Raw genomic sequence first — 26157 nt, 5'->3', positions numbered from 1 at the left:
TTTCATCAGGTCACCAGGCATTTATTAGACACTCACTGGATGCCTAGCCCCCACATTTTGCCCCATGTCTAGCACATACCATGGGGTAAATGCTTGTTGATAATTTATTCCCATGGGGTATTTACTGAATTGGATGCACGTGTCCGTTCTCCCTGCCCCCAGAATTCAGAGTGGGGCGGAAGCAAAGCCACCCATTCCTGAGCCAGGAATTTCCCCCCAAATTAGAAGAGGCCATGACACCTGTCCAGACAGATCGCTCTCAGCTCCGGGTGTTGGATGGGGGGTGCTGACAGAGCCCATCTGTCCCCAGTGGTCCCCGTTTGAGCTGGCCTGGGATGGAGCCCAGTGTGGTCTGGGAGCTGGAGGGGCTCTATGGCTGAAGCACTTTCTGGAGGCCGGTGGCCAAGTCGTGGGGGCAGGGCCTCTCCGCCGTGCAGCTCACAGGGATTCCCGTGCTGGCCATGGCCCGGGCTGTGGTCGGACCTATGGCTGCAAACTGAAATGGCAAAAACCGGTCTTAAATCCCAGCATAACATAAGCTCTTTGAGGGCAGGGACAGCTTCAACTCTGTCTTTGCATCCCCGCAGACTGGCACACAGTAGGTCCTTAATGAGTGCTCTTGGGATGGAAATAAAGGCAAAACGTAGACAGGCAGACGCACAACCTGGTGGCCTGAGGCAGGATGCCTCCACTTGTCAGACATGAATAATCCATGGATGACAGTGACCCTTCTTTAGATCGTGGGACTGTGGCATACTGAGGGCAGGCCTGGTGCAGGATGACCTGGGTACAGACTTGACCTGACTCAGTTTTCTCACTGGTCAAGTGGGGAAGGGAAGGGAATCAGCATTTATTGAGTGCCTGCTGTGTACCCAGTACTGGGCTAAGCACTCCATAGAAATCACCTTATTTGATCCCCCACAGCCTGGGGAGGAGGTGCTGTGGCACTGCCCTTTTACAGCTGAGGAAACCGAGCCGGGCAGCAGGGAAGTGCCTTGCCCCATGTCAGGGCCAGCTGTGAAGGAGGCAGGAGCCCAGACCCTGTTGGGAAGGAGCAGCAGCCCCAGCATCCCGGGGCTGATCGCCCGCAGGATCACAGCCTAGGGTGCTGGGGTCATACAGGTCCCCACGGCACAGGCGGAGAGCGCTGGGCCTCAGACCCTGCCTCAGAGGAGAGTCACGCCCCCTGCTGTTTCAGTTTCCTCATCTGTGCCCTGGGGATAACGAGAGCCCTGACCTCCAGTGGCGGCTGTGAGGGTCAGGTGCCTGGCACACAGCAGGCCCTCTCTAAATGCTCGGTTTGTTCCCCAAGGCCCTCTGAGGCCATACACGGCAGTGCCAGGACCTGGCATTTCAGCTCAAACCGGGTGCCTCCCCTTGCTGCTGGTGTGGCTGTCGGTGGGAGCCCAGCCCCTCCCTGACCGGCCCACCGTGCCAAGGTGCTCCCGGTCACAGAAGGGCTGGCCTGGGGGCCAGAGACGGTGATTTGAATCCCGACTCTGCCCCTACCTTGCCACGTGTTTGTGGCCGAGTCCCCCAACTTCTTCCCCTGTGAATCAAGTACCTCCATCATGAAGGCTGTAAATTGGATGCGGCATCCTTCTGCGCAGCCAAGAGCCCCCCAGCACAAGCCCCCATACGCCGCTGGACAAGCCGGGGCACCAAGGCCTCCGACTGCCCCAGGGAAACTGACACAATGCTGACATCTATTTTAATGAAACAAATCTTTCTTTTTTTTTTCCTTTTCTTTTCTTTCTTTTTTTGTGGGGCAATGAGGGTTAAGTGACTTGCCCAGGGTCACACAGCTAGTAAGTGTCAAGTGTCCGAGGCCAAATTTGAACTCGGGTCCTCCTGAATCCAGGGCCACTGCTTTATCCACTGCGCCACCTAGCTGTCCCCCAAACAAATCTTTCTTAAGCAGCTGTTATGGGAGAGAACCAACCAGTGCCTGCCTTCAAGGGGGAGGAAATAGTGTGCCCCATACCTGGATTAGCAAATACAAAGAAAGTCATGCAAAATTGTTTCCGGGAGCAACGTGAGCCCCTGGGGAGTCAGAGAAGGCCTCTCTTAGGGCTTGGTCAAGTCACTTGGTATTGAGGAGCCCTGGGGTCCTGGTGTGGAGAACGAGGCGCAGGTCCCTTCTAGCACTAAGCTTTTGGGAGATCATGGTTAACTACTTAACAGCAAGGGCAATGACGGAGTTGAGTTTTAAATAAAAATACAGCTGGCATTGGATACTGTACCTTAATCTGGTCAAAGCTGTTGCCAGATAACTCCTGAATATAGCTGAGGCTGTATGTGAGCCCAGAAGGACTGAAGAAGGTGACACTGGCTGGAATGCCCTGCAGTGAAACAGAAGGCAAAGCGGCGTCTGACTGATCGGCAGCAGACATTTTCTCAGCCCGGCTGAGGTCGATTAAGTCTCCAAGCCTTTCTGGACATGTGTGCCAGGCGCGTGGCTGGTGCCGCCATGGACATCAGCACAAGGAAGAACGATGGTAAGAACGAATTTGGGAACCATGCTGCAGGATCTAGAGAGGAAGGAGCCCAGGGCCGAGAGATCATCAGGCATCCTTGAACTGCAGATGGTGCCTGGTGAACACTGAGCATCCTCCCACGAGAGAAATGGAGCCTATCTTAAAAAACACGGTAACTGGTTATGAATGGAGGAGACATTGGCAACGAGCTCTTGGGGCGTAAGAAGGTCACCAGCTGGTCAGAGGAGAGTATCTCACAGGAGATTTTCAGAAGAAAGTAAGGATTCAGGCACCATGCAGAACTATAGCAGCTCAAAGGCGAGCTGTATCAACAAGCCACACTAGACCAAGGTCAAAGCGCTGCCCCTGCCGCCATTTCTTAGAGAAGCTTCAGCACTGCAGGAGAGGAGGCCTGGCTGAGCTCCGGCGCCCTGAGGGCATGTCTATGTGAGCCCGAGGGTGGCAGCTCTGGTGCCTAAGGAGACAAGGATGCACAGAAGGAATCTCCCCTTCCCCACTGTTGAGCCAGAGGGAGGCCGGGGTGGTGGCCATGCCCAAGGGAGGGCGGATGGGCTCGGAGGCCTCCTCCGAAACACAGCGTACCTGTGAGAAGTAGTTCTTCAGGGAGTCCTGTATCCCGGGATGCGGAATCTTCTGGTAAACAGTTATGCTTTCCAGTGGAATCCCTGAAGCAAATCAAACAGAGATAAGACGTGGGGACTCTTATCTGGACCCTCCAGCCGGTGTCCCAACATCGCTACCCTCTCGGCCGGGCCTGCTCCTGGTGAGTGGAAGCTGCCCGCGTGCTGGAATGAGCAATCCCATTTTCTGGGCAGTGTGAAGGCAGCCTCCTCCCTCGGGGCAGACACACTGACTTAGCTGGGTAGGAAATGCCAGGGAAGCACCCCCTCTTCCTTGTCATCAGTCCCCAAACCAAGATTTGGCTGCCTTCAGCACACCCAGAATCCTGGATTCAAAGTTGGGGGCCTGACCCTGGGCTCTGTGAACCTGGCCATGGTTGGCTTCCTTTGCATCCTATGTATTTTCTTTTCTTTTTTTAAAAAAATTTTTTTAAGTGAGGCAATTGGGGCTAAGTGACTTGCCCAGGGTCACACAGATAGCAAGTGGTAAGTGTCTGAGGCCAGATGTGAACTCAGGACCTCCTGACTCCAGGGCCGGTGCTCTATCCACTGCGCCACCTAGCTGCCCCATATCCTATGTATTTTCAAACAGGATTCTGAGATTGGGTCCATCCACAGGCCAGAGGCAGAGGGCAGGGCATGCCGCAAAGGTGTGGGACCCTGGTCCCAGAGCAAGAAGGGCTCTCGCGATGGGTGAGAGAAGTATAGCTCACAGACCACTGTCACATCAATTTATTTCCACAGAGAGGAAGACAGCTGCTCTGAGGACCCAGAGCAAGGGCACAAGATCCTGGGTCTAAAACAAACAAACAAAAACAGAAAGGCAGGTGGCAGCACAGTGGACAGGGCCCAGGCCTGGAGTCAGGAAGACCTGAGTTCAAATCCTACCTCGGACACTTATTGGCTATGATCTTGATCAAGTCACTTCACTGCTGTCTACCTCAGTTTCCTTATCTGTAAAATGGGGGTAATAACAGCACCTACCTTTCAAGGTTGTGAGGAACAAAGGAGACCATAGGAAGTACTCTGCTAGCTTTATAACACTATATAAATGAGCACTACTGTTATTACTATTAAATTCTAATACTGCTCAAGGTGGTGAGCCACCAGAGTTTTCTGTGAGCTCAATAATGATCTTGTTAGGACAAAAAACGCCAGTCTCTGGACTCAAAGTCCACAGGGCTCCACTCTTCACCACTTTCTACCTGCGGGACCCCTCTGGCCTCGCTTCCCAGATCTGTAAAAGGAGGGGCTTCTGGCTCCCGCTCTGGGCATTTGACACCCGCCATTCTGAAGAGCTGCCTGCGTGTTATGGGGCAGTGCCTCGAGAGATGTCAAAGAGAGCAAATGGCACAGAGCACAGCCCCCCCCTTCCCCATGTAACATGTCCCCCCAGCAGCATGCCTCCCCCCAACAGCCAGCTCTAATGACCTTTCTGTTTGAGCGTCTTGGGAAGCACTTCTCCTTTGAGGGTCCCACAGGGAAAGAGAAGGGGCAAAGTCGCCGGCTTTTCTCCTGGAAACCAAAAGAAAACAGGAGCCCTGTTACAAGAGCCAAAGGAGAAGCCGGCAGCAGCCTCCCAGTACCCACCAGCACCCTCGGCACAGCATGAGGACTGGAAGCGTGGGGCCTTCCTGAGGGGAGACGGCCAGACCACAGCCCGTGCAGGTGTCCGTGACAGAAAAGCCAGATTCAGTGACCCGAGCACGGCTGGGGAGTGGAACTGAAACCCTTCATATGAGGAACCTGTTCAGGACAGACCTATCAAGTTCAGTGACTGTGCGAGACTCAGGGCCTGTGGCCCCACAGAAGACTAATGATTAAGGCAGAGGTGAGGGGCTACAGGTGCAGAATGAGACATACTTGTTCAAACAAGGCCAATGGGGCCATCTGCTTTGTGCGATTATCTGTTACAGGGGAGGGAGAGTAAGGGGGTCATGACAGGGAGCGTTTTCACGAGGAAGGAGACAGCTCCAAAGGGGATACGGCCTTGTAGGAACCACCTTGAAAAAGGGGAAATGCACGCCAAGCCCCCGGCTCTCATCATGATTCACAGCTTCGGATGCAGACTTCGTCTTACACATTTTCCAGCTTATGATAATAAAAAGGAGCATTTGGAAAAAGAGAGAATGCCTAGAGTCCCACTCCAAGGCAAAGAGCAAAGGGCTCCCTGGACCCCTGGATTCTGGTGTGGCTCTCCATGATGGAGGTCACCATTTCACATGCACCGCCTGGCAGGGCTGGTTTGTTGTTTAAACATTAAATGCAATGCTAAGGTAAGGGCTGGGGCTGGCACTAATACCAGTGAGTAGTTCAAGAATACCAGTGGTGCAAGAACAATGGAAACTGACAACAGACCTAGGAGTCAATCAATCAATTAAACACCGACTGTATGCTGGGCTTTAGGGATACAAGAACAAAGAATGAAACAAGACTCATCTGGTGTCTGGGGAATCAGCTCCCCCCCCCCAATAGATGCCCATGGCCCTGCCAACTGGCACCTGCCCTGAGGACCAAGGGGCCTTCTGAGCTGCTATCCATAAACATTACCACTCTTCAATCTTGTACCAAAAATCTTAGCTATAGCAACAAGACGAGAAAAAGAAATGAAAGGAATAAAAAGAGGCAGCGAGGAAACAAAACTAGGCTTCTTTGCAGATGATAGGATGGTACACTTAGAGAACCCTAGAGAAAAAACTAAAAATCTTTGTTCAGTCTTTTTGTAGTTGTGTCTGTTATCCCACTTCGAGGTTTTCTTGGCAGAGATCCTGGAGGGTTTGCCATTTCCTTCTCCACTTCATTTTACAGATGAGGAAACTGAGGCAAACAGGGTAAAGTGACTTGCCCAGGGTCACATAACTAGGAAGTGTCTGATGCTGAATGTGAATTCAGGTTTTTCTGACTCCAGGCCTGGCGCTCTGTCCATTGTGCCATCTAGCTGCCAAACTGAAAAACTAGTTGAAACACCTAATAACTTCAGCAAATTTGCAGGATATAAAACAGACCCATATAAATCATCAGCATGTCTATATACTATCAACAAAACCCAGCAGCAAGACATAGAGAAATCCCATTTAAAATGACGACAGACAATATAAGCTATTTGGGAGTTTACCTGCCAAGACAAATGCAGGCATTATATGAACACAATTATAAAACACTTTTCACACAAATAAAACCAAATCTAAATAATTGGAGAAATATTAACTGCTCATGGGTAGGTCAAACCATTATATAAAAATGACAATTCTAAATTAATTGACCATCCCAATCAAACTACCAAAGAATTATTTTATAGAGCTAGAAAAAATGCCAATAAAATTCATCTGGAAAAAGAAAAGATCGAGACTAAGAAGGGAATCAATAAAAATGTTAAGTAAGGTGGCCTAGCAGTTCCAGATTTCAAATTATATTACAAAGTGGTAATTATCAAGACAACCTGGTACTGACTAAGAAACAGAGTGGTGGGTCAGTGGACTGTACTACGTATACAACACAGAGTAGTAGTAAATAACCACAACAATCTAGTGTTTGATAAATCCAACGATCCAAACTTTTGAGACGAGAACCCACTATTTGACAAAGATTGTTGGGAAAACTAAAAAGCAGTTTGGTAGAAACAAGGCATAGGCCAACATTTCACACCATATACCAAAGTACGGTCAAGACAGATAAATGATTTCAACATAAAAATTGATATAAGTAAATGAGGGGTGAATGAAAAAAATATACCTGTAGATCTAGGGATATGGAAAGAGTCTGTAAGCAAACAAAAGAACGAGGAGATTATGGGAAAAAAGAGAATTTTGATGACATGAAATTAAAAAGCTTTTGCACAAACAAATGCAGCCAAAATTAGAAGGAAAACAGGAAAGGGGGGAAATGTTTATAGCAAGTTTCTCCATCAAAGGCCTCATTTCTCAAATATATAGGGAACTGAGCTAAATTTATGAAAATAAGTCATTCTCCATTTGATAAACAGCCAAAGGATATGAATAGGTACTTTTCAGAAGAAGAAATCAAAGCTATCAATAGTCACATAAAAAATCTCTAAATTATTATTGATTAGAGATATTCAAATTAAAATAACCCTGAGATACCACTTCACACCTATCAGACTGGGCTAACACGACAGAAAAGGAAAATCACAAATGCTGGAGAGAAAGAATATGGAAAAACTGGGACACTAATGCACTATTGGTGAAGTTGTGAACTAGTGCAATCATTTGGGAAAATAGTTTGGAACTATGACCAAAGGGCTATAAAACTCTGGATACCATTTGACCCGACAATACCACTACTGGGTTTGTATTCCAAAGAGATCAAAGAAAAGGGAAAGGGATCTATTTGTACAAAAATATTTATAGTAGCTCCTTTAGTGGTGGCAAAGAATTAGAAATAGAAGGAATGCTGATCAATGGAGAAATGGCTGAACAAGCTGTGGTATATGATGGTGACGGAATATTATTGTGCTATAAGAAATGACAAGCAGGATAATTTCAGAAAGGCCTAGAAAGACTTGTATGAACTGATGTATAGTGACATGAGCAGAACCAAGAGAATACTGTGCACAGAGACAGCAATATTGTTTGATGAAGAACTGTGAATGACTTAGCTATTCTGAACAATATAATGATCTAAGAAAATCTCAAAGGACTAATGATGAAACATACTATCTACCTCCAAAGAAAGAATGGATACTGATGGAAAAGACTGAAGCATGCTATTTTTTACTTTCTTTCTTTTTGCAGGGCAATGAGGGTTAAGTGACTTGCCCAGGGTCACACAGCTAGTAAGTGTCAAGTGTCTGAGGCCGGATTTGAACTCAGGTCCTCTTGAATCCAGGGCCAGTGCTTTATTCACTGCACCACCCAGCTGCCCCCCACTTTCTTTCATTTTTTCTTTTGAGTCTTCTAATACAAAATGATTAATATGGTAATGTTTGACATAATTGCACATGTATAATCTATATCTGATTGCTTACTGCTTTAAGGAGGGGACAGGGGAGGGAGGGAAGAAGGGATAGAATTTGGAACTCAAAACTTTAAATAACAATGTTTATTAAGGTGGCAAAAAAGAAATGATGGGCAGGATGATTTTAGAAAAAACTTACAGGAACTGATGCAAAGTGCAGTGGACAGAACCAGGAGAACACTGTACACAATAACAGCAAAACTGTTAAGGATGATCAGTTGTGAAAGACTTATCTACTCTGATCAAGATCATGATCCAAGTCAGTTCCAAAGGACTCATGATGAAAAATGTTATCTACCTCCAGAGAGAGAACTGATGAACTATGAATGCAGATTGAAACATACCTTTTTCTTTGTTTTTTGTTTTTAATTTTTGCAGGGCAATGAGGGTTAAGTGACTTGCCCAGGGTCACACAGCTAGTTAAGTGTCAAGTGTCTGAGGCTGTATTTGAACTTGGGTACTCCTGAATCTAAGGCCAGTGCTTTATCCACTGCGCCACCTAGCTGCCCCCGAAACATACCTTTTTAAACTTTGTTCTTATTGTTTTATCTTGTTTGTGTTTTCTTTTGCAACATAGCTAATATGGAAATATATTTTTCTTGACACTACACGAATAATCGGTATCAAGTTGCTCGTCTTTTCAAGGAGGGAGGAGGGTGGGAACAAGGAAGAGAATCTGCAACTCAAAAATTTTAAAAAAGGATAAAAAAACTTTTTTACATGTAATAGGAAAATATTTAATGTAATAAAAGTGGTTTAAAAAAAAAGATTCCCCTACCAATATTCTTCCCCTCATTCTTGTCCCTCCCTCCCCCGCTTTGTTTATCTCAATTACACTGCCAAGGAACTGCAGCTGTGGGCAGCACCCGCTGGAGTTCACAGCTGTCAGTGGGATGAGTAATTGTTCTCCACCCTTTGCTTACCCCTAAGGTCTAATTATATAACTATTTATAACAACTAACATTTCTATGGCAATTTAAGGTTTGTAAGCACTTTGTACACATTATCTTAGGTGAGCTTCCACACAGCCCTGTGAGGGAGATGCCCCAGGTGTTATCCTTATTTTGCAAATGAGAAACCTATCTCAGAGTCGCATCAGAATGCATTTCTTGTAATAGAAGTGGCAAGCCAGCCCCGGAAGTTGTGGAGTCCTTGTGTGGTGAGTCAGGAAAGATTTTGTGTTGCTGTGCTTGTCAGTCTGGGGCTGTCTTGGCAAAACAGCTGTTGCAAGAGATGTGAAGTTAGAATGAGTGGCTTTGAACTGAGTGAGTGGAGTTGGGCCAGTTACTGGGTAAGAGCAAACAGAAGCAAATATGAGTGTGGACTGGTGCTGATCAAGGGGGTGTCACCCAGTGTGAAAGCAACCTCTAGAGTGCATTTTTTACAAACCTCAAACACCAAACAAACAAGCATTTCCACGTACAAAATAGAAGAGGTTGTATATGAAACGCTGGCTATCAATGCAGAGATCGCTTATCAGGGTCTTTTCTACATTTCACACGCTGTTGTTCCTCTCAAGCTTGTACCCATTTTCTGGCTCTTTTGCTGGCATTCACTTAAAAAATGACTGAATCCTTTCTTCAGCTTGTTATTGTGCTCGGCCTTCCTTGTTTCTAATTCCACTTCTTCCTAACGTCAATATCGTAGGCTAGTCTTACTAATTTTTTTCTTAATAAACATTTTTATTTAAAGTTTTGCATTCCAAATTCTGTCCTTCGCTTCTCTCCTCCTCCCTAAATCAGTAAGCAGTCAGGTATAGGTTATACATGTGCAATTATTAATTACTAATATTGCCATATTAGTCATTTTGTGTTAGAAGACTCGAATAAAAGAAAAAAAATGGGAAAAAGTGCAAAAGAGCCTGCTTCAGTCTGTGTTCCATCAGCACCAGTTCTTTCTTTGGAGGTGGAGAGCCTGCTTTATCGTTAGTCCTTTGGGACTGTCTTGGATCCTTGTATTACTGAGAATAGTTAAGTCATTCACAGTTCATTAACCAATATTGCTGTCACTGTGCACAATATTCTCCTGGTTCTGCCTAGGAGTCCCACGGCCCCAACATGTGCCCCCCAGCGGCCACCTACCCTCTGACAACACACACCAGTGTGCCAGCCCTACAGTCCACACTACTCTCTGGCCACTGATGGAGGGCAGAGCTGCCAGGGCACGCACTGCCTGGAGAAGCCACCATGGAGTCACTGAAAAGGGGGCCACATTGGGGGTGGCTAGGTGGCGCAGTGGATAAAGCACCGGCCCTGGAGTCAGGAGTACCTGAGTTCAAATCCGGCCTCAGACACTTGACACTTACTAGCTGTGTGACCCTGGGCAAGTCACTTAACCCCAATTGCCTCACTAAAAAAAAAAAAAAGAAAGAAAAGGGGGCCACAGTGGGGAGCAGGGGCTGGAGCCATAGACCCAAAGGCCCGAGAGGAAAAAACAGAAATCTGGGAGATGCTTTCAATCAGTAATTTTCTAGAGGGGGTGGGAGGAGTGGGGCTAACAATCAAGTTCCTTGTCCCTCTGCACCCACACCAAGAGGGATTATCTGGAAACATCGGGCTGCAGAGGACGAGGAGAGGCCACCATCCTTCCCACCGCATTTTTCCCTTCTTGATCAAAGAAAGGCTTTGCGGTAGCTGCAGAAGCTCCCACTCAAGGCCAGTGATCACGCCAGGGTGGGGCAGGAGCCTCACCAAGCAGGCGACGTCCGACATCCGTGCTCCCAGGCCAGGCTGTGGAGCCTGCCCGCTCTTGGCCATGGTGAGCACCATTCCACTCAGAAAGTGAACCTGCACAGGGTCCTGGGCCTTGGGAATGACTGAGGCTGGGGAGAGCAATGTCAGGACTCCCTTGGATGAGACGGGTGAGGGGGCCCCGAGGTGGGGGCCTGACTTGGGAGGCCACTGGGGGTGCAGCACGCTCTTTGGGGGGTGGCTGTGCATCTCCTGCGCCTGCCCCAGGCTTTCCCCCCACCTCAGGCCAGACCTGCTTGGGTGGCCCCTAGAAGCCTTGCCGGCCAGCTGGTGGTAAAGTATTAGCCCCTGGAGTTCTGGAATGTGGGTCAACAAGCCTTGATTGAGCTCCTGCCGGGTGCGGGGTGGGCTCTACAAGGAACACCCACGTGGGGAGGCCCGAGGGTTCTCATCCCACAGCCACCAGGCAGCAGGAGGCCCTTCTTCACTGCTTTGAGGCCCAGTCATGTGGTCAGTGCATCCCCTGCATCAGGGACCCCCCCCCCCACCTCCGCAGGTGGGCTTTGAGAACTCTGGGGCTAAAATCTCTCCTTTGGAGGAAAGCTGGGACTGGTGGGACTGGAACCCGGGGCACAGGAAGTCAGGGCACCCACTGCCCAGGCTGTCCCGAGCTCCTGGGGCGGGGGCTACTGGGCCTGGTCAAAGGACTGCAGAGGTCACACCCAGTGCTTCCTGACACACAGCAAGGGCTCACTAAAGGCTAACTGATAGACTCAGCCCGTGCGACCCCCTCATCGGCAAATGAGGAAACTGAGGCCCCGAGAGTTTGAATGACTCAGATGGTCACACAGGTCACAGAGGCAGCTGCCCCACGTCTCATGCCCCTCATTCTCCTGACAGAGAAAAGAACCCTGGGTGGCTGACAGGCAACTCAAGCTCACCCGCCATGGCTGAGGCCCGAGGCCTGTGCAGGAACCGGCCTCCCAGGGGCTGGTCAGCGTTCCTGATGTTCCTGCCCTGCCCTCAGGGAGCTCCCAGGTCAATGCGGGAGGCCATATGTAAACACACACACCCCTATACTCACACTCACACACACACACACACACACCCCTATACACACACTCACACACACCCCTATACACACACTCAGGAAGACCAGAATTCAAATGCTGCCTCAGACATTTGGTAGCTGTGGGACCCTGGGAAAGTCACATCAATGCTCCCTGCCTCAGTTTCCTCTTCTGTGAAATGGGGAGAATAAAAGTGCCCCCCCCTCCACCCCCTGCAGGGTTGCTGAGAAGATCAAACGAGGAAATGTCCCCGAAGTCTGAGAGCGTTTTGAGCTTTGACAACTTCGAAGGGCAGGAGACTTCTGGGGCAGCCGCCCATGCCTTCCAGGGCTCCAGAAATGCCATTAGCTGCTACCGCTCTCTCAGATGGGAGGCCTGGAAAGGGTCTCTTGTGAGGGCTGCAGGGGCAGTGAAGGGGCCGAGCCTCCCAGGCCCAGGCGGTCAATGCAGAGTCCACAACCAGGACAGAGGTGGAAGAGGCCTGGAGGGGTGGGAGGTGCTTGAGGACTCAAAGAGGATTCTGCATTCAATGCTGCAGGGTCGGGGCTCTGCAAGTGACCGAGCAGGCCTGAGTCAGAGACATCAGCCAGAAGGTCATTGCAGACATGCAGGTGTCAGGGGACTGGGGCCGGCAGGAGAGGCAAGGGGGGGGGGGGAGGGAGAGAGAGAGAGAGAGAGAGAGAGAGAGAGAGAGAGAGAGAGAGAGAGAGAGAGAGAGAGTGTGTGTGTGTGTGTGTGTGTGTGTGTGTGAGAGTGTGTGTGTATGTATGTGTGAGTGTGTTTATGTGTGTGTGTGTGAGAGTGTGTGTGTATGTATGTGTGAGTGTGTGTGTATGTATGTGTGAGTGTGTGTATGTGTGTGTGTGAGAGTGTGTGTGTATGTATGTGTGAGTGTGTGTGTATATATGTGTGAGTGTGTGTATGTGTATGTGTGTGAGTGTGTGTATGTGTATGTGTGTGTATATGTATGTGTGTGTATGTATGTGTGAGTGTGTGTGTGTATGTGTGTATGTATGTGTGAGTGTGTGTATGTATGTGTGTGAGTGAGTGTGTGTGTGAGTGTGTGTGTGTGGGCACCGTCAGATGAAACAACAAGCTCATCCACAGGCTGGACGTGGGGGGTAAGAGAGGGAGTCTCAGGAGACAAGGATGACCCTCAGGGCAGGCTGTAAGTCGAGCCCTTCACAGGAATGGAGGGGAGGGTTGGGGGGGAAGCGCCTCAGGAGACACCCACACTCAGGATACGTGACCCTGAGGAAGACAAGAGAAGGTGTGACCAGGCAGGAAGACCAGGGGAAAGGTGGGAATCCAGGAGAGGAGGGGGATCAATAGTGCTCTCAGGTGCAGAGAGGTCAAAGTGGGTGAGGACTGAGAAAAGGCCGAGAGGTTTGGCCGTGAAGACACCACTGCCGGGTGATGTGGGAAGGCAGACTGAGCTCGTGGGACTGGGGGGGGGTGAGGGGGGGGGCTCTGACCACATGCTCTCTCTCCTCTTTGCATCCCTGACTTGGCGAGACCCTGTGCCCACTGGCAATCTTGAATCTTTCTGGAAGAAGCCGTGGGGCTGGGCCTGAATCCTCAGTAAGTGAGCAGTAAGCACCGGCTGAGGGAGTCTTCAAGAGTCCGGGATGCTCAGCCAGGTCACAAAGCGAAAACACGGGGTCTTAATTAGAAACCCCCTACTCACGTGAGCAGATGTATTCCGCGAGCTTCTCTCCATTTCCACATTTTTCTCCTTCTGTGGCCAGGCCAATTTTTCTCACTGAAAAACAACCAAGCCGAAATTTCCAGACTCCGTTCTCTATAGCACTTTGCGCGGGCGCTGCTCTGCCTGGTCGGTGGCCTGGCGGCCCACTGGGAAGCGCACTGGGTTTGGAGCCAGAGGCAGTCCCATATTCCGCCTCAGGGGCCCCTCCCGGCTCTAACCCTAGGATCCCACCCGAGTGCCCTTTATGAAACCCTGCTAAGCTGGCTTGTTAGGGATGGTGAGGTGGGCTGGCAGAGGGGACCACATCTGAACCTCACAGGCAAACAGGCGAGGGCTCCTCCAACATGTGTCTGGTTGAGCCAGCTCCCGGGGTCTAGGGCCCCCCACCCAGGGAGGCTTCTGCTCAGGCACTGACGGGAGGCTAGTGCTTCCGGCGAACTCCCCAGGGAAGGCCAACAGTCTATTCAGTAGGCCCTCGGGAGGGTCAGTGAAAAGTTCACCAAATGGGAAGCCAGAGTCCAAGCAAGAAAAGGCCTGTTCAGAGCCCTGGAGAACAGCCAATGGACCATCTTGCCCTGCTCCCGATAGATCGGCCAGAAGCATTCATTAAGCATCTGCTGTACGTATGCCAAGCACCATGGTCAGGCTGGACACTGTCCAGGGGTGGGCTTGGTGCTTCCATGTTTCCCTTTGTTCCAGGAAGAGGGGGAGGCAGGGTTGGGGAGGGGAGGGCCTTTCAGTGATAGCAAAATAAAAGACATTTTTTTAATTTTGGGCAGGGCAATGAGGGTTAAGTGACTTGCCCAGTCAGTTACAGTTAGTAAGTGTCAAGTGTCTGAAGCTGGATTTGAACTTAGGTCCTCCTGAATCCAGGGCTGATACTTTATCCACTGTGCCACTGAGCTGCCCCCGAAATAAAAGACATTTAAAAAATAGAGGGTGCAAGGGGCCTCGCCCCAGGGTTGCTCCCTCATTAGTGGAGACAGCATGCAGCCCTTAGAGAAGACTTGCTATGCAAATTCAATTTCTGATTCCCACCTGAGCCAGCCCAGCAAACTAAGACTTTCATTTAAACTCTGTCAACTTGTAATTTATGAATCATTAAAATGTGCTGAGTCAAAAGAGGGAAAACTCTCCTGCAGCAGCAAAGTTTCTCCAGTAATGAAGCCCTTGTCTGTACAGCCAACTCTGGGGCCGTACTGGATTCAGCAGAGGCTGATGAGCCCAGAAGTGCAGAACATGCACCACGTGTCACCGATGACAGGCAGGCAATGGAGGCCTCTGGGAAGCCCCTCCTGGCAGGCTGACCGAGCCTGGTCCCTGTGCCCCTCCTTCCTTGATGCCCCTCACTGCTCAGGGGTCAGCCGGGGCTCTCTAAGGCCTAGCCAGCAGGTCTGTCTCGGGGGGAGCTGAGGTCCGAGGACTGGTCTAGTTTTGTGTGGAACCCACCATGTGCGTGAAGCTGGCAGGGGCCTGAGAGGCCCCTTAGCTTGAGAACTGGGCTTACAGGGAGAGGAGGGCAGAGGAAGAAGGATGGGAAGCCAAGCCCTCTCTGGCTCACATGTGGGCTTGGAGGACCTTGGCTGAGCCTGTCTAAGCCTGGCCTGAGCGGGCAAGAGCCTCCTCCGGCTCCTCTGGTAGCCCCTTCCCTTCCAATGCCGTGAAAGCTGGATTGCATCATCCCCCCCCCCCCCCCCCCCCGCCACCAGCTGGCACCTCCTCCAGGACTCTTTGCACTCACCGAGGGATGCGGTGGCTTGGCCAACCACATATGCCGGCTTGATGCGCCATTTTTCTTTCAGAGACTTTTTCCAGACTGCAAAACAGTTAATTAAAAGCAAGCACTTAGCAATGAACTGTGAACACTAAGGTGGCTGTTGGGGTTTCTGCCCCAGAAGGCTGTTTTTGCTTCTTTTTAACAATCTATGAGTAACCCAAAATGGGAACAATCAAAGTCTGTCTTACAGACAAAAGCAAAAAACCATTTTTAGGCCAAGAACTGAGAGCTGAGGCCAATGTAACTATTTAGGCAAAGCTACACATCAGATGTGGCCAATGTTTTGAGGTCCTTTGCCTGAAATCTGACCTGGTTTTTTTCTGCCTGCACTAAAAACATTTTTTATGTGTCCTTGGAAAACAAATATAATGTTGGATCCTCATTTGCATAGTAAGATGATGACTGAAAACTGGGATCTTTAGAGGAAGAGAAGGAAAAGCACAGAACATAAAACGCTGCTCAAATAACCAATAAAACGATGCAGCCAATTTTGTTCAGGAGACAAACATAAACAGTTTTCAAACAGCTTCTGTGCAGATGAAGGGCATTCTCACTGGCAAGGCCACAGGGCTGAAGAAGCATCTCTGCGCACTGTGCAAACAGGCCAAAGGGAACATGGGCTGCACACACACACACACACACCATCTTGGCCAGGAAGTTACTGGGAAGCCCCCTTGGCCTTCTTGGCCAAGAGCCCCAGAAGCCAAGCCCAAGCTGGGAGAGCCGAGGGCCTGAGAGCCCACTGCTCCTCTTTAGAGTGTCTGGGATAGAAGGGGCCATACACGGCCAGGGCCCCTCCAGCGCAGATGCTGCTTTTCACTGAGACAACTGAAAGATTATTCATGACTGGCCCAGGTCACATGGTCAGAGAAGGGCAGAGACAGGATCTGAGCCAGCTTCTTTGACAGAGTAGTGCCCCATGTGAACCCATGACATGGTCCACTAGGAACTTCAGAGAGCATCTAATTTATTTATTTATTTATTTTTAAGTGAGGCAATTGGGGTTAAGTGACTTGCCTAGGGTCACACAGCTAGTAAGTATCAAATGTCTGAGGCAGGATTTGAACTCAGGTCCTTCTGAATCCAGGGCTGGTGTGCTATCCACTGCGCCACCTAGCTGCCCCTTTTTGGTCATTTTCCATGTCAGACAGAGCTGAGGGGCCAAAGCAAGAACTCCATCCCTGGCTCCCAAGCCCTGACTCACCTTCCAGTTTGCCATCCCTTTCCAGGCACAACTGCATGGCTTCCACTGCTCGGGGACTGGTAAAGATGAGCCCTCCATAAGCTTCTGGATGAGACAGCTGCCCACCAGGGAACACACACACAACACCTTGTTAGGAACCTACTGGTCAGTAAGCATTTATCCAGCACCTATAATGTGCTAGGCACCGCACTAGGCGCTGGTCGCGGAATGACAATAACCAAACTATACTGGCTCCCAAGTCACTTTACCCTGTGGTGGACAACACATATGTGCAAACCCAGTGATAACGGCTAGCAATGATGCAGCGCCTCCAGGCTTCCAAGTAATCTGCCCAAGATAAAGTGGGTCCCAGGAGACAGCAGCATAGGTCAGGAACTGTCTTCATCCATGAAGGATAAGGGAAGGCTCATAAACTGCAACACGGCAGTGAAGTCAACACGGAAGAAGGCTTGAAGCCACATCAGCTGCAATGACCCTGTGGGGTCTAAAGGGCTGGGGTGGGCACATTTCCCTGCTCGTGGGAGGGCCATGGCATCTATGGGGGTGCCACGGGACAGCCACTAGGGAGCATGCCCGTTTGTCAGGGGCCCTTCAGCAAATGCCTGGCTCTGCATTAGCTCCTCACCCGGCAGCCCCTGGGCAGCCCCTCCTGGCTCCACTCTAGCACTGACACAGAAGAGGGTGTGGCCTCACCTTCTCAGAGAAACTCTGCAGAGACAAAAACTCGAAGGATAAAACAGGTATCAAAGTGGCTTCAAATCCACACGATCCCAATTCCTGGGGGAAAGAGAGGTACCGATACTGAAGGCCTTAGAGTTGTTTTAAAAACAAAGGCAAGGGGCAGCTAGGTGGTACAGTGGATAAAGCACTGGCCCTGGATTCAGGAACACCTGAGTTCAAAATCCGGCCTCAGACACTTGACACACACTAGCTGTGTGACCCTGGGCAAGTCACTTAACCCCCATTCCCGCCCCCCCCCCAAACAACAACAACAAAAAAAGGCAGAGGGGGCAGCCAGGTAGTGCAGTGGATAGAACACTGGCCCTGGATTCAGGAGGACCTGAGTTCAAATCCAGCCTCATTCACTTGACATTAGCTGTGTGACCTGGGACAAGTCATTTAACCCTCATCGCCCCGCAAAAAACCCCAACAAAAACAACAAAACAAAAAACAAAACAAAGGCAGGGATGCAGGACCCCACTTGGGAAGGCGACACTGCCTCCTTCATGACATCATCCAGCCGCCTCCCCCAGTCCACCTGGACACCCACTGGGAAGGGCAAGGAAGGCAACCTCAGCTGCCATGGTTCATGGGTACCTGCTGATCACTCACCTGAATGTAGGGATCCTGGCCCGAGTCATCGTCCTTAGGGTCTTTGAGTAACAGAATCTTCATTTTCCACCAGCCAGCCCTGCGAGGAGGCTGTAAGGAAGAAAGAAAATGGGTCCCGACTAGATCTGGGGAACTTTTCTCCTCCACTCTGCAGGATCAGGCCAAGGAGGAGGCGCTGACCAATGGAGCTGGTGAAGCGCCTGCCCGTTCCTGGAAGGAAGCAGGGAGTGGCTGTGTCACTGATAAGGCTGAGAGCCGTGCAGGCTGCTATGATAACACTCCAATAGCAAGAGAAGGCCGTTAGTTCAGAGCCCAGAGAGAACACAGACCCGTCAAGCTCTTTCCAAGGGAAGGGGCTACTGGAGCCCCGCGTATCATTCACACACAAGGTCCCCTACAGACCTAATGCACTGCAGGGAGTGCCCAGTGTCGATCGTCTATCGCCGTGCCCAGAGATGGTCCGGGGGGGATCTTGAGTACAGGGAGGTCATTTGTCACACATAAATGCTACGTCCCTTTCCCCTCTTGCCCCCAGCAGCCACAGGGCTGGTGGTGAAGAACGTGTGGCAGCCATGCACTGATACAACTCTGTACCTGCCAATTCCTGCTTAATCAACACTTCATGGGGAGAGATAGAGATGACAGGCAAGGCTGACCTGAGAGGGTCCGCTATTACTTACAGGTGACTGCTGACCTCCTTCCTGAGGTGGAAGTTCAGCAGCCAAGACTGCAGTTCTCACAGGCCCCTCCTGAAATTTCTGACCCTGACCGAACAACTATTCCTTGGTCTCTAAGCCGCCGTGAACGAGGAATGTCTAATTACCTTCACCGTAAAGCAGCTAGATACAGAGGCGGGTGCTTTAGGGAGATGGGTACTAGCCAATAACTTCATGGAGTTATTCAAAATGTGTCCCAAACAGAAAATACGTGCACACCCACTCACAATCCTAATGCCCTGTGGGGACCAATTTTTAATTGGGGAGTGTTAGCTAAGCGGCTCACCCAAGGAAATGGTGATGTAATTGAGTGGCAAGTACAACTTGGCACCTGCAGTTTGAACAGAATTTCATCCAGGGCACACTCAACTAAGTCCCTAATTTTAGGATGAAACAGCCGGGGCACAATTCACTGAAAGTGCCAATCACACAGAAATCGTCTGTTAGCACCAGACTGTGTCTTTACCGAGCTGGGCTTGGAACTGTCTGACCATGACTCCCCCAAATGTGTCCGGGACTCATGGGATTCTCTGTGCATACTGGACGGCCCATGGGAGGTGCTTCTGTCAGGGGGCAGAGTCAATGTTGCTGGACGTGGAATCGGGAAGACAGGGGTTCAAATCCTGCTTCAGCCCTGGACTTAGCTGGACCCCTTGGGTACATCACTTCACCTCTCCCTCTCCTCCTCGCTTCCTCCTGTGTAGTAAGGGGATCATAATCTCACCTCCCTCACAGGGCAGGTGTGAGGACTGAATGGACGGCAGCTCTAAAGCACTTTACCAACCATAAAGCTCTATGGAAATGCGAGCTAATGTTACTGACTAAATGACCTCTAACCTGCTTTCAGAACCAAGTCTTGTGATTGGAAGTTCTTTAGCTAATACTCGTACCTGAACTGCCATTCTTCAAGGTGAACGAAAGGGCTTCACACAGAAAAGGGTTTTATTGGTGGAATCAAACATCCTTTAAAACTCCACGCTACCCAAGCACTGCGCTCTTTTTCCCCTGTGGTGTCTCTCATGTAAAGTTCAGGGACAACAAACACTGCAGACAAATCCTTGCGTGATCACCAACTACTGAGGCTGCCTGCCAGAATCCTGAGATCCTTTTCTTTTAAAGGAAAAGTCCTATTCCCCGGCAAAGCTGACGTCCTTTCGGATGTGTGTGGAAGCACATTTCTCCTTTATGACGTCCTACTAACCAAGGGTGTCCTAGATCTACAAGAAAAGGAGCCAACCACAGCCATAATCCCCTTAGCCCCCAGACCGCCCACGTGCAAACTCCATCAGGTCCAGAGACTGAGCCAATGGCTAAGAGAGCTCACCAGCCAGGCTAAGACTTTTCTCTTTAGTTTTAGGAAAGTCGAGGGGCGGGGGAAAGGGGGGGGGGAGCAGCTAGGTGGTGAAGTGGATAAAGCACTGGCCTTGGATTCAGGAGGACCTGAGTTCAAATCCAGTCTCAGACACTTGACACTAGCTGTGTGACCTTGGGAAAGTCACTTAATCTGCATTGCCCCACCAAAAAAAAAAAAAGAAAGAAAGAAAGAAAGAAAGAAAGAAAGAAAGAAAGAAAGAAAGAAAGAAAGAAAGAAAGAAAGAAAAGTCTCCGGTCAGATGAATCTGATCATTTCAACAATTCCCATCGGTTTTCTGACAGGAAGCCAGACCAGCCTGTCAATGGCCACGTTTTCCTGGGGATACTGGTGGTCAGGAACACTATCAGGGGCTGCCAAGGCTCACGCTTGGGAAGCAGTCATAGGAGGCTGGAGGCTATCACCAGTGGTACCCTGGGCATGAACATGGACGTACACGTGAGAGGAGGGGATTGGCTGGATCAGTGAGGGAACTCACTCTACTAAAGCAGGCTGGCACCTGCTCTGAAGTGTATAAGACAGGTTGGGTCACTCAGTCAGGGCATGGCAGGGGGAGGACTCAAACCTGAGGCTGGCTCCCTTTCCGCTACGCCCGACTTAGTGCACATCTCTTGCATGTAAGAGATGTCAAGTGGCCCACAGATGCCACTAGGTGTGGCTGGGTGTCCATGGATGTGGGAAGCAGCAGGACAAGCTGTGGGTCCATATTTACCATACCTGCAGAGAGGCAGGTAGGTGTGAGCCCCGCCTCTGCCTCTGCTCCACCCCCCCAAGAAAACCAAGAAGGCTCAGGGCCTAGCCCAATGCACAGCATGCAGTAGGAGCTTACTAAATACTTGTTAAAATGCTTACTGTGGCTGGAGTCCAATCCCAACACACTAATTAGATGCCTACAATGTGCCAGGCACAGTGCTAGGGGCCAGTGTGTGCTCTCAAGGGGAGCCAGCCAGTAACCCCCTGGAGACAAACAAGGGACACACAGGACACACTGGAGGGAAGGCTTCCTGTAGAAGAAGGGATTTTACTCGGGCCTTCAGGGAAGTCAGGGAGGCCAGGAGTCGGAGCGGAGGAGGGAGAACACCACAGGCCCAACCAGAGAGAACGCCTGGGGACCAGAGATGGTCTTGTCTGTGGGACAGCCGGAGGCCGCAGTCACCGGATCCAACAGAACGTGGTGGGGAATCAGGGGTCAGATGCCCAGAAAGGCAGGAGGGGTCAGGTTAGGAAGGGATCTGAACACCCAACAGAGTCTGTTACAGCTGCTGCTGGAGGGGACATGGTCAGGACTGGCAGACACAAAAGTGAGGCTCCACGGAGCATGTGGGCGGGGGGGGGGGGTGCACCCATCATCAGAACGGTCCTAAGCTAACAGGATCAGAATTTACAAATGAGGAAACTGAGCCCCCGAGAGAAGTGGGATTTGAACCCAGGTCTTATCACCCTAAACCCAATGCCCATTCCACAACTGTTCTAGGCAAGTGAAGGCAGATATAGTGTGGGGAAGGGCGTAAGGGAGAAATGTCATTGATCCCCATATTGCTATTTCAGCTCCTATCTTATCCAGCAGAGGGTCTGGCAGCAATGAGGCAGGGAAGCCTGGTGGTAACAGCACCAGGCTTGGCGTCAGGAAGGCTCCTGTGCCTGACACCACATTGACCACATGAGCCTGGGACAGTCACTACACCAGTCTAACCCAACTGCCAAATGGAGATCCTCTCACTGGCCTTGCTACTCCACAAGGTCATTGGGAGGTGCAGATGAGACAATTCCCAACTGGTGATGACCTAGAGTCTATTGAAAACCTCCATGGGGGAAGGGCTGGAGAAGCTGACCCCAGCAGGTCCAGTGCTGCCAAGCTTCACAAGGAGCATGTGTGCGCACACACAAATAGACTCACCTACCCCCGCCACCAGACCAGGGAACCTCTGCATGAACATAACCTGCTATCAATGGAGGCTTCTCCTCCCCTGCCACCTCTAGTCTCAGAGTCAGGGCACGGAGAGGGGGTGATTTGGCCCAGGCTCACACAAGCTAGACGGGTGTTTGCTTTTAAAAACCTACTTCTCTTCTCATTGAAGCTGCAAGCGTTTTGTTCAAAAACTTGAGTTTTACGTCATCAATAGTGTTCATTTTATCCCCAGCGAATCAGTCGGTTTGCTCACAAACTCTTCCCCTAACATAGATCTGAGGGTTAATGTCCTCGTTCTTCTAATTCATCTACTATAGTTAGTCATATTCCCATTTGGAGCTCATCTGGGGAGATGGGGTGACTCACGACCTGTCTGTATGCAGTTTCTGTCAAACTGTTTTTGAGATAGTCAGTTCTTGCCTCAATGGAAGGGATCTTTGGTTTATCAAACAGTCCATGGCCGTGCTTGTTTCAATCTATCTACTGCAGGCCTCATCCGTCCCACTGACTGGTCAGTCTGTTTCCTAACCAGTACCGAGCTGTTTTGATAAGTATCACTTTGTGGGTGAGTTTGAGATCTTGGACTTCTAGCCGCCCCCCCCCCCAATTACTTCCCTAAAAATGCTTGACCTCTTCTTATTCTTCTAGATGAATTCTGTTATTTGCCCAAGCTCTAAATTAATTTAGGTGAAACTGTCATTTGTATTATGTTGCCTAGGCTTACCCGCGAGCAAGTCATATTTCTCCAATTATTTAGATGCTAAGCCTTCATTTGTATAAAGAGCATCCTGTGGTTATGTTCACAGTTCCTCAGTGTCTTATTAGACTCTCAAATATTTCATTATATTTTCTGTTGCAGTTTGAAATGTAATCTCTCTCTTTCTGCTGGAATTTGTTGGTAACGTGTAGAGATGCCAATGATGTGTTTGTTTATTTTATATCTTGCAGTTTTGTGGAAATTGTTTCAATTAGTTGTTAGTTGAGACTCCAGGGTTTGCTAAGTAAACCATCGTGTTATTTGCAAACAGTGTTCCCTATTTGCCTCTGCTTACTCTCTCAATTTTTCTTATCTTATTGCTTTAACTGGCGGCTAGGTGGCACCATAGTGCACAGCACACTGGGCCTGGAGTCAGAAAGACTTCCTGATTTCAAACCTGGCCTCAGACACTCCCTAGCTGTGTGACTCTGGGCAAGTCACTCACCCGTTTGACTCAGTTTCCTCATCGGTGAAATGAGCTGGAGAAGGGAATGGCAATCACTCCAGTTAGCTCTGTCAAGAAGACTGCAAACAGGGTCACAAAGAGTTGGATGTGACTCAAACAACTGAACGACAACATTGCTTTAGCTAGAATTTCCAGAATTATATTGAATGGTAATGGTGATAATGGGCACCCTTGCTTTATCCATGATCTTACTGGAAAGACCTCCACCTTAACCCCATCACTGATAATGTGGCTCTGGGTTTTAGATAGATAAGAAAATTAAGGAAAGATTCATTTATTCCTATGCTTTCTAGTGTTTTTAACAGAAATTGGTGTTTTATCTTGTCAAATATTTTTCTGCATCTACAAAGAGAATAATGTGAATTTTGTATTTATTAACATAGTCAATGATGTTTATTGCTTTCCTAGTACTGATCTAGCCCTTCATTCCTGGTATAAATCTAATATGGTAATAGTGTACAATCTTTGTGATATGTTTCTGAACTTTTTACAAATTTATTAAAAACATTTTTAAAATCCATATTCATTAGGGAAATTGGCCTGTAGTTTTTCTTTCTTTGTTGTGACTCCTTGGTTTATGTCTCAAAACCATATTTATATCATAGATAGAATTTGGTAGGGCTCCTTTTCTTATCTTTTTCACAGAGTTTATGTAATATTGGAATTAATCATTCCTTAAATATTTGATAGGATTTGCTTGCAAATCCATCTGATTTATGGATCGTTCAATTTCTTTTTCTGAGACTGAGTGAAGTCTTTTACTTTTTGTTCTTTTAATATAGGCATCTTATATTTTTACAAGTATTCATTTAATTTAGATAGTTTTATGGGCATAAAATTGGGCAAAAGTTCCCATTATTTCTTCATCTTCCTTTCTTTTGATGGTGGTAATTTGTTTTTCTTTTCTTTTAGTGGTTTATCTTTTTAAAAGGCTCCTAGTCAGGGGGCAGCGAGGTGGCATTGCCCAATTTGTTGATTAGCTCTCTCCTTTATGAATGAAAGTGTAAATTTCCCCTAAGGATGACTTTGGCTGCACCCTGAAAATTCCGTCCCTTATTTTTTTTTTTTTTCCGGGGCAATGGGGGTTAAGTGACTTGCCCAGGGTCACACAGCTAGTAAGTGTCAAGTGTCTGAGGCAGGATTTGAACTCAGGTACTCCTGAATCCAGGGCTGGTGCTTTATCCACTGTACCACCTAGCTGCCCCACCCTTAGTTTAATTATGTCTTTTTGTTTCAAGTGAATCCATTACATAACACACTAATTATTAGCTGCTAAATTCCTCTCATCCTCTTCTCTTATACTTTTCTTTCCTCCTCTTTATAAAGAAGGGTGCTAACTGCTCAGCGTCAGCGCTCTGAGGGTCTGTGATCCGCTTCAGGTTTACTGTGACAAGCTCTTCTTTAAGCCCCTCCGTGGCTTGTTTTGCTTCAGATTCATCACTCCCTTAATGTATCCTTCCTCACCCGGCTTTTCCCTTCTCCCCTTTCCCTTGGCCTGCGGATGGAGAGAGGTCTCTGGTAGGGGAAGGGGCTTGAGCTGAGCTTTGAGAAGATCCGGATCCGCCTCAGCCCTGTTCCTTTCCACAGCGCTAGCCGCTCCTCCTCTTGCGCCTGAGGAAATCGGGAACCTTGGCCAGCTGGGCTGGCCACAAATGGCCACCATGGACTTGGTGAGGCAGGCTGTCTCTCAGTCTCTCTTTCCTCAGGACCCCGGTGCCCTGCTCCTCCTCAGCAGATGCTCCTCATCCTCTTGTCCTTTCTTCAGTCTCCCAGGGGGAAGAAGCCCACCTTTCCAAGGTGGCCTCTCAGCTCTCTGTACCAAACCTTGCCTGGCCCTGCTCTGTGCCCGGATGGGGAGGCTCCTTTCTGCTGCCGGTGACATTCTTGGTACTTGGCACAGTGCTGGGCACAGTCACTCAGTAAGTGCTGGCTGACTTGACCTGAACCTTGAAACCCGTGATGACACAGAGGGGAGAATGGGTGCCAACACCCAGAAAGGCTGTGTGGGTGGAGCCTAAGGTGGGAGCTGAGCCCTGGGGGGGGGGGGGCAAGCATTTCACAAACATCGATGCATTTGAACCTCAGCACTATGGCTGCCCCCATTTGACAGAGGAAGAAACTGAGACAAAGCAGGGGTCCATCCTGCTTGGGCCTCCCGGGTGCAGGGGGGAGGTGCCTGGGCTCCCGTCGTGGTGGCTGGGAGCCCTGAGGGATGGACTGTCCATGAGGGGGACTGGGCTGAAGGGAGAGGAAGGCCTGGGTTTGAACCCTGCACCAGAGGCTGACTGCCTGTGTGACCCTGCGCCCAGAGCCCAGAGGGGGACCAGGCACCTACCTCCTGGGGGTCCTGTGGCTCACTGCGGCTGATGGAAAAGACCTTCCCAGGCTTCATGGGCACCTGTGAATGGGATAGGCTGGCATTACTCTGGGAGCCCCAGTTGGACACAGACAGAAGGAACTTGCTGCAGTGATCTATAACCCCATGGCCCTGGGGAGTCCTGACCATCCTTGGATCCCATGGTCTTAGGGGACCCCTGACTATTCTTAGATGCCATGGTCCTAGGGGGATCTCTGACCAGCCCTGGATCCCATGGTCCTATGGGACCTCTGACCAGCCCTGGATCCCATGGTCCTAGGTGACCCCTGCTTGACCCTGGATCCCGTGGTCCTAGGTGACCCCTGGGGGCCCCTTCAGGGTAGGGTCCCAGGGGCACACAAAAAAAAGGTCGGGGACAGCCTGGCCCGGGTTCCAATTTTGCCTCTGACGGCTCCCTGACCAGGCAGCCTAGGGCCAGCCCCTCCCTTCCCTGGGCCTCAGTTTCCTTCTCTGTCAGAGGGGGAGGGGCCTGGCTCCATGGAAGGCACAGTCGTTGCCGTGGGCACGGCGGGAGCACTGACCCGGAGCCATGACGTCGGGGTAGAGTCCAGCCAGGGCCGCGGAACCTTGGGGGCGTCGCTTTCCCGGCGACCTCAGTTTCCCGAAAGGTAATCTAGGAGAGAGGCGGGGCGAAGATCTTACGCAGTACGCACGCGCACGCGCACAACCGACCCCCCCCCCCCCCGC

General features: G+C 50.0%; 1 protein-coding gene across 2 annotated transcripts; it reads right to left on the bottom strand.

Moving 5' to 3' along the window:
* UROS (uroporphyrinogen III synthase) lies at positions 1–26145 on the bottom strand. 2 transcript variants are annotated; one of them, XM_043989987.1, is made up of 11 exons: positions 25992–26145; positions 25429–25491; positions 17874–17963; positions 17235–17318; positions 16542–16638; positions 15302–15376; positions 13540–13614; positions 4550–4633; positions 3081–3163; positions 2244–2342; positions 1–496 (listed from the first exon to the last, which is right to left on the bottom strand). In XM_043989987.1, exons 2-11 carry the CDS (start codon positions 25483–25485, stop codon positions 371–373), a joined length of 870 nt encoding a protein of 289 aa, XP_043845922.1. In that variant the 5' UTR covers positions 25486–25491; positions 25992–26145; the 3' UTR covers positions 1–370. The 2 variants fall into 2 exon arrangements, with proteins under 2 accessions (XP_043845922.1, XP_043845923.1); XM_043989988.1 differs by lacking the exon at positions 4550–4633.
* Between the last annotated feature and the right edge of the window lie 12 nt (positions 26146–26157).

This window comes from Dromiciops gliroides, chromosome 2, assembly GCF_019393635.1.
Source record: "Dromiciops gliroides isolate mDroGli1 chromosome 2, mDroGli1.pri, whole genome shotgun sequence".
Lineage (NCBI taxonomy): Eukaryota > Metazoa > Chordata > Mammalia > Microbiotheria > Microbiotheriidae > Dromiciops > Dromiciops gliroides.
Note: the sequence above shows the minus strand (reverse complement) of the source record. Positions and strands in the feature narration are given on the sequence as shown.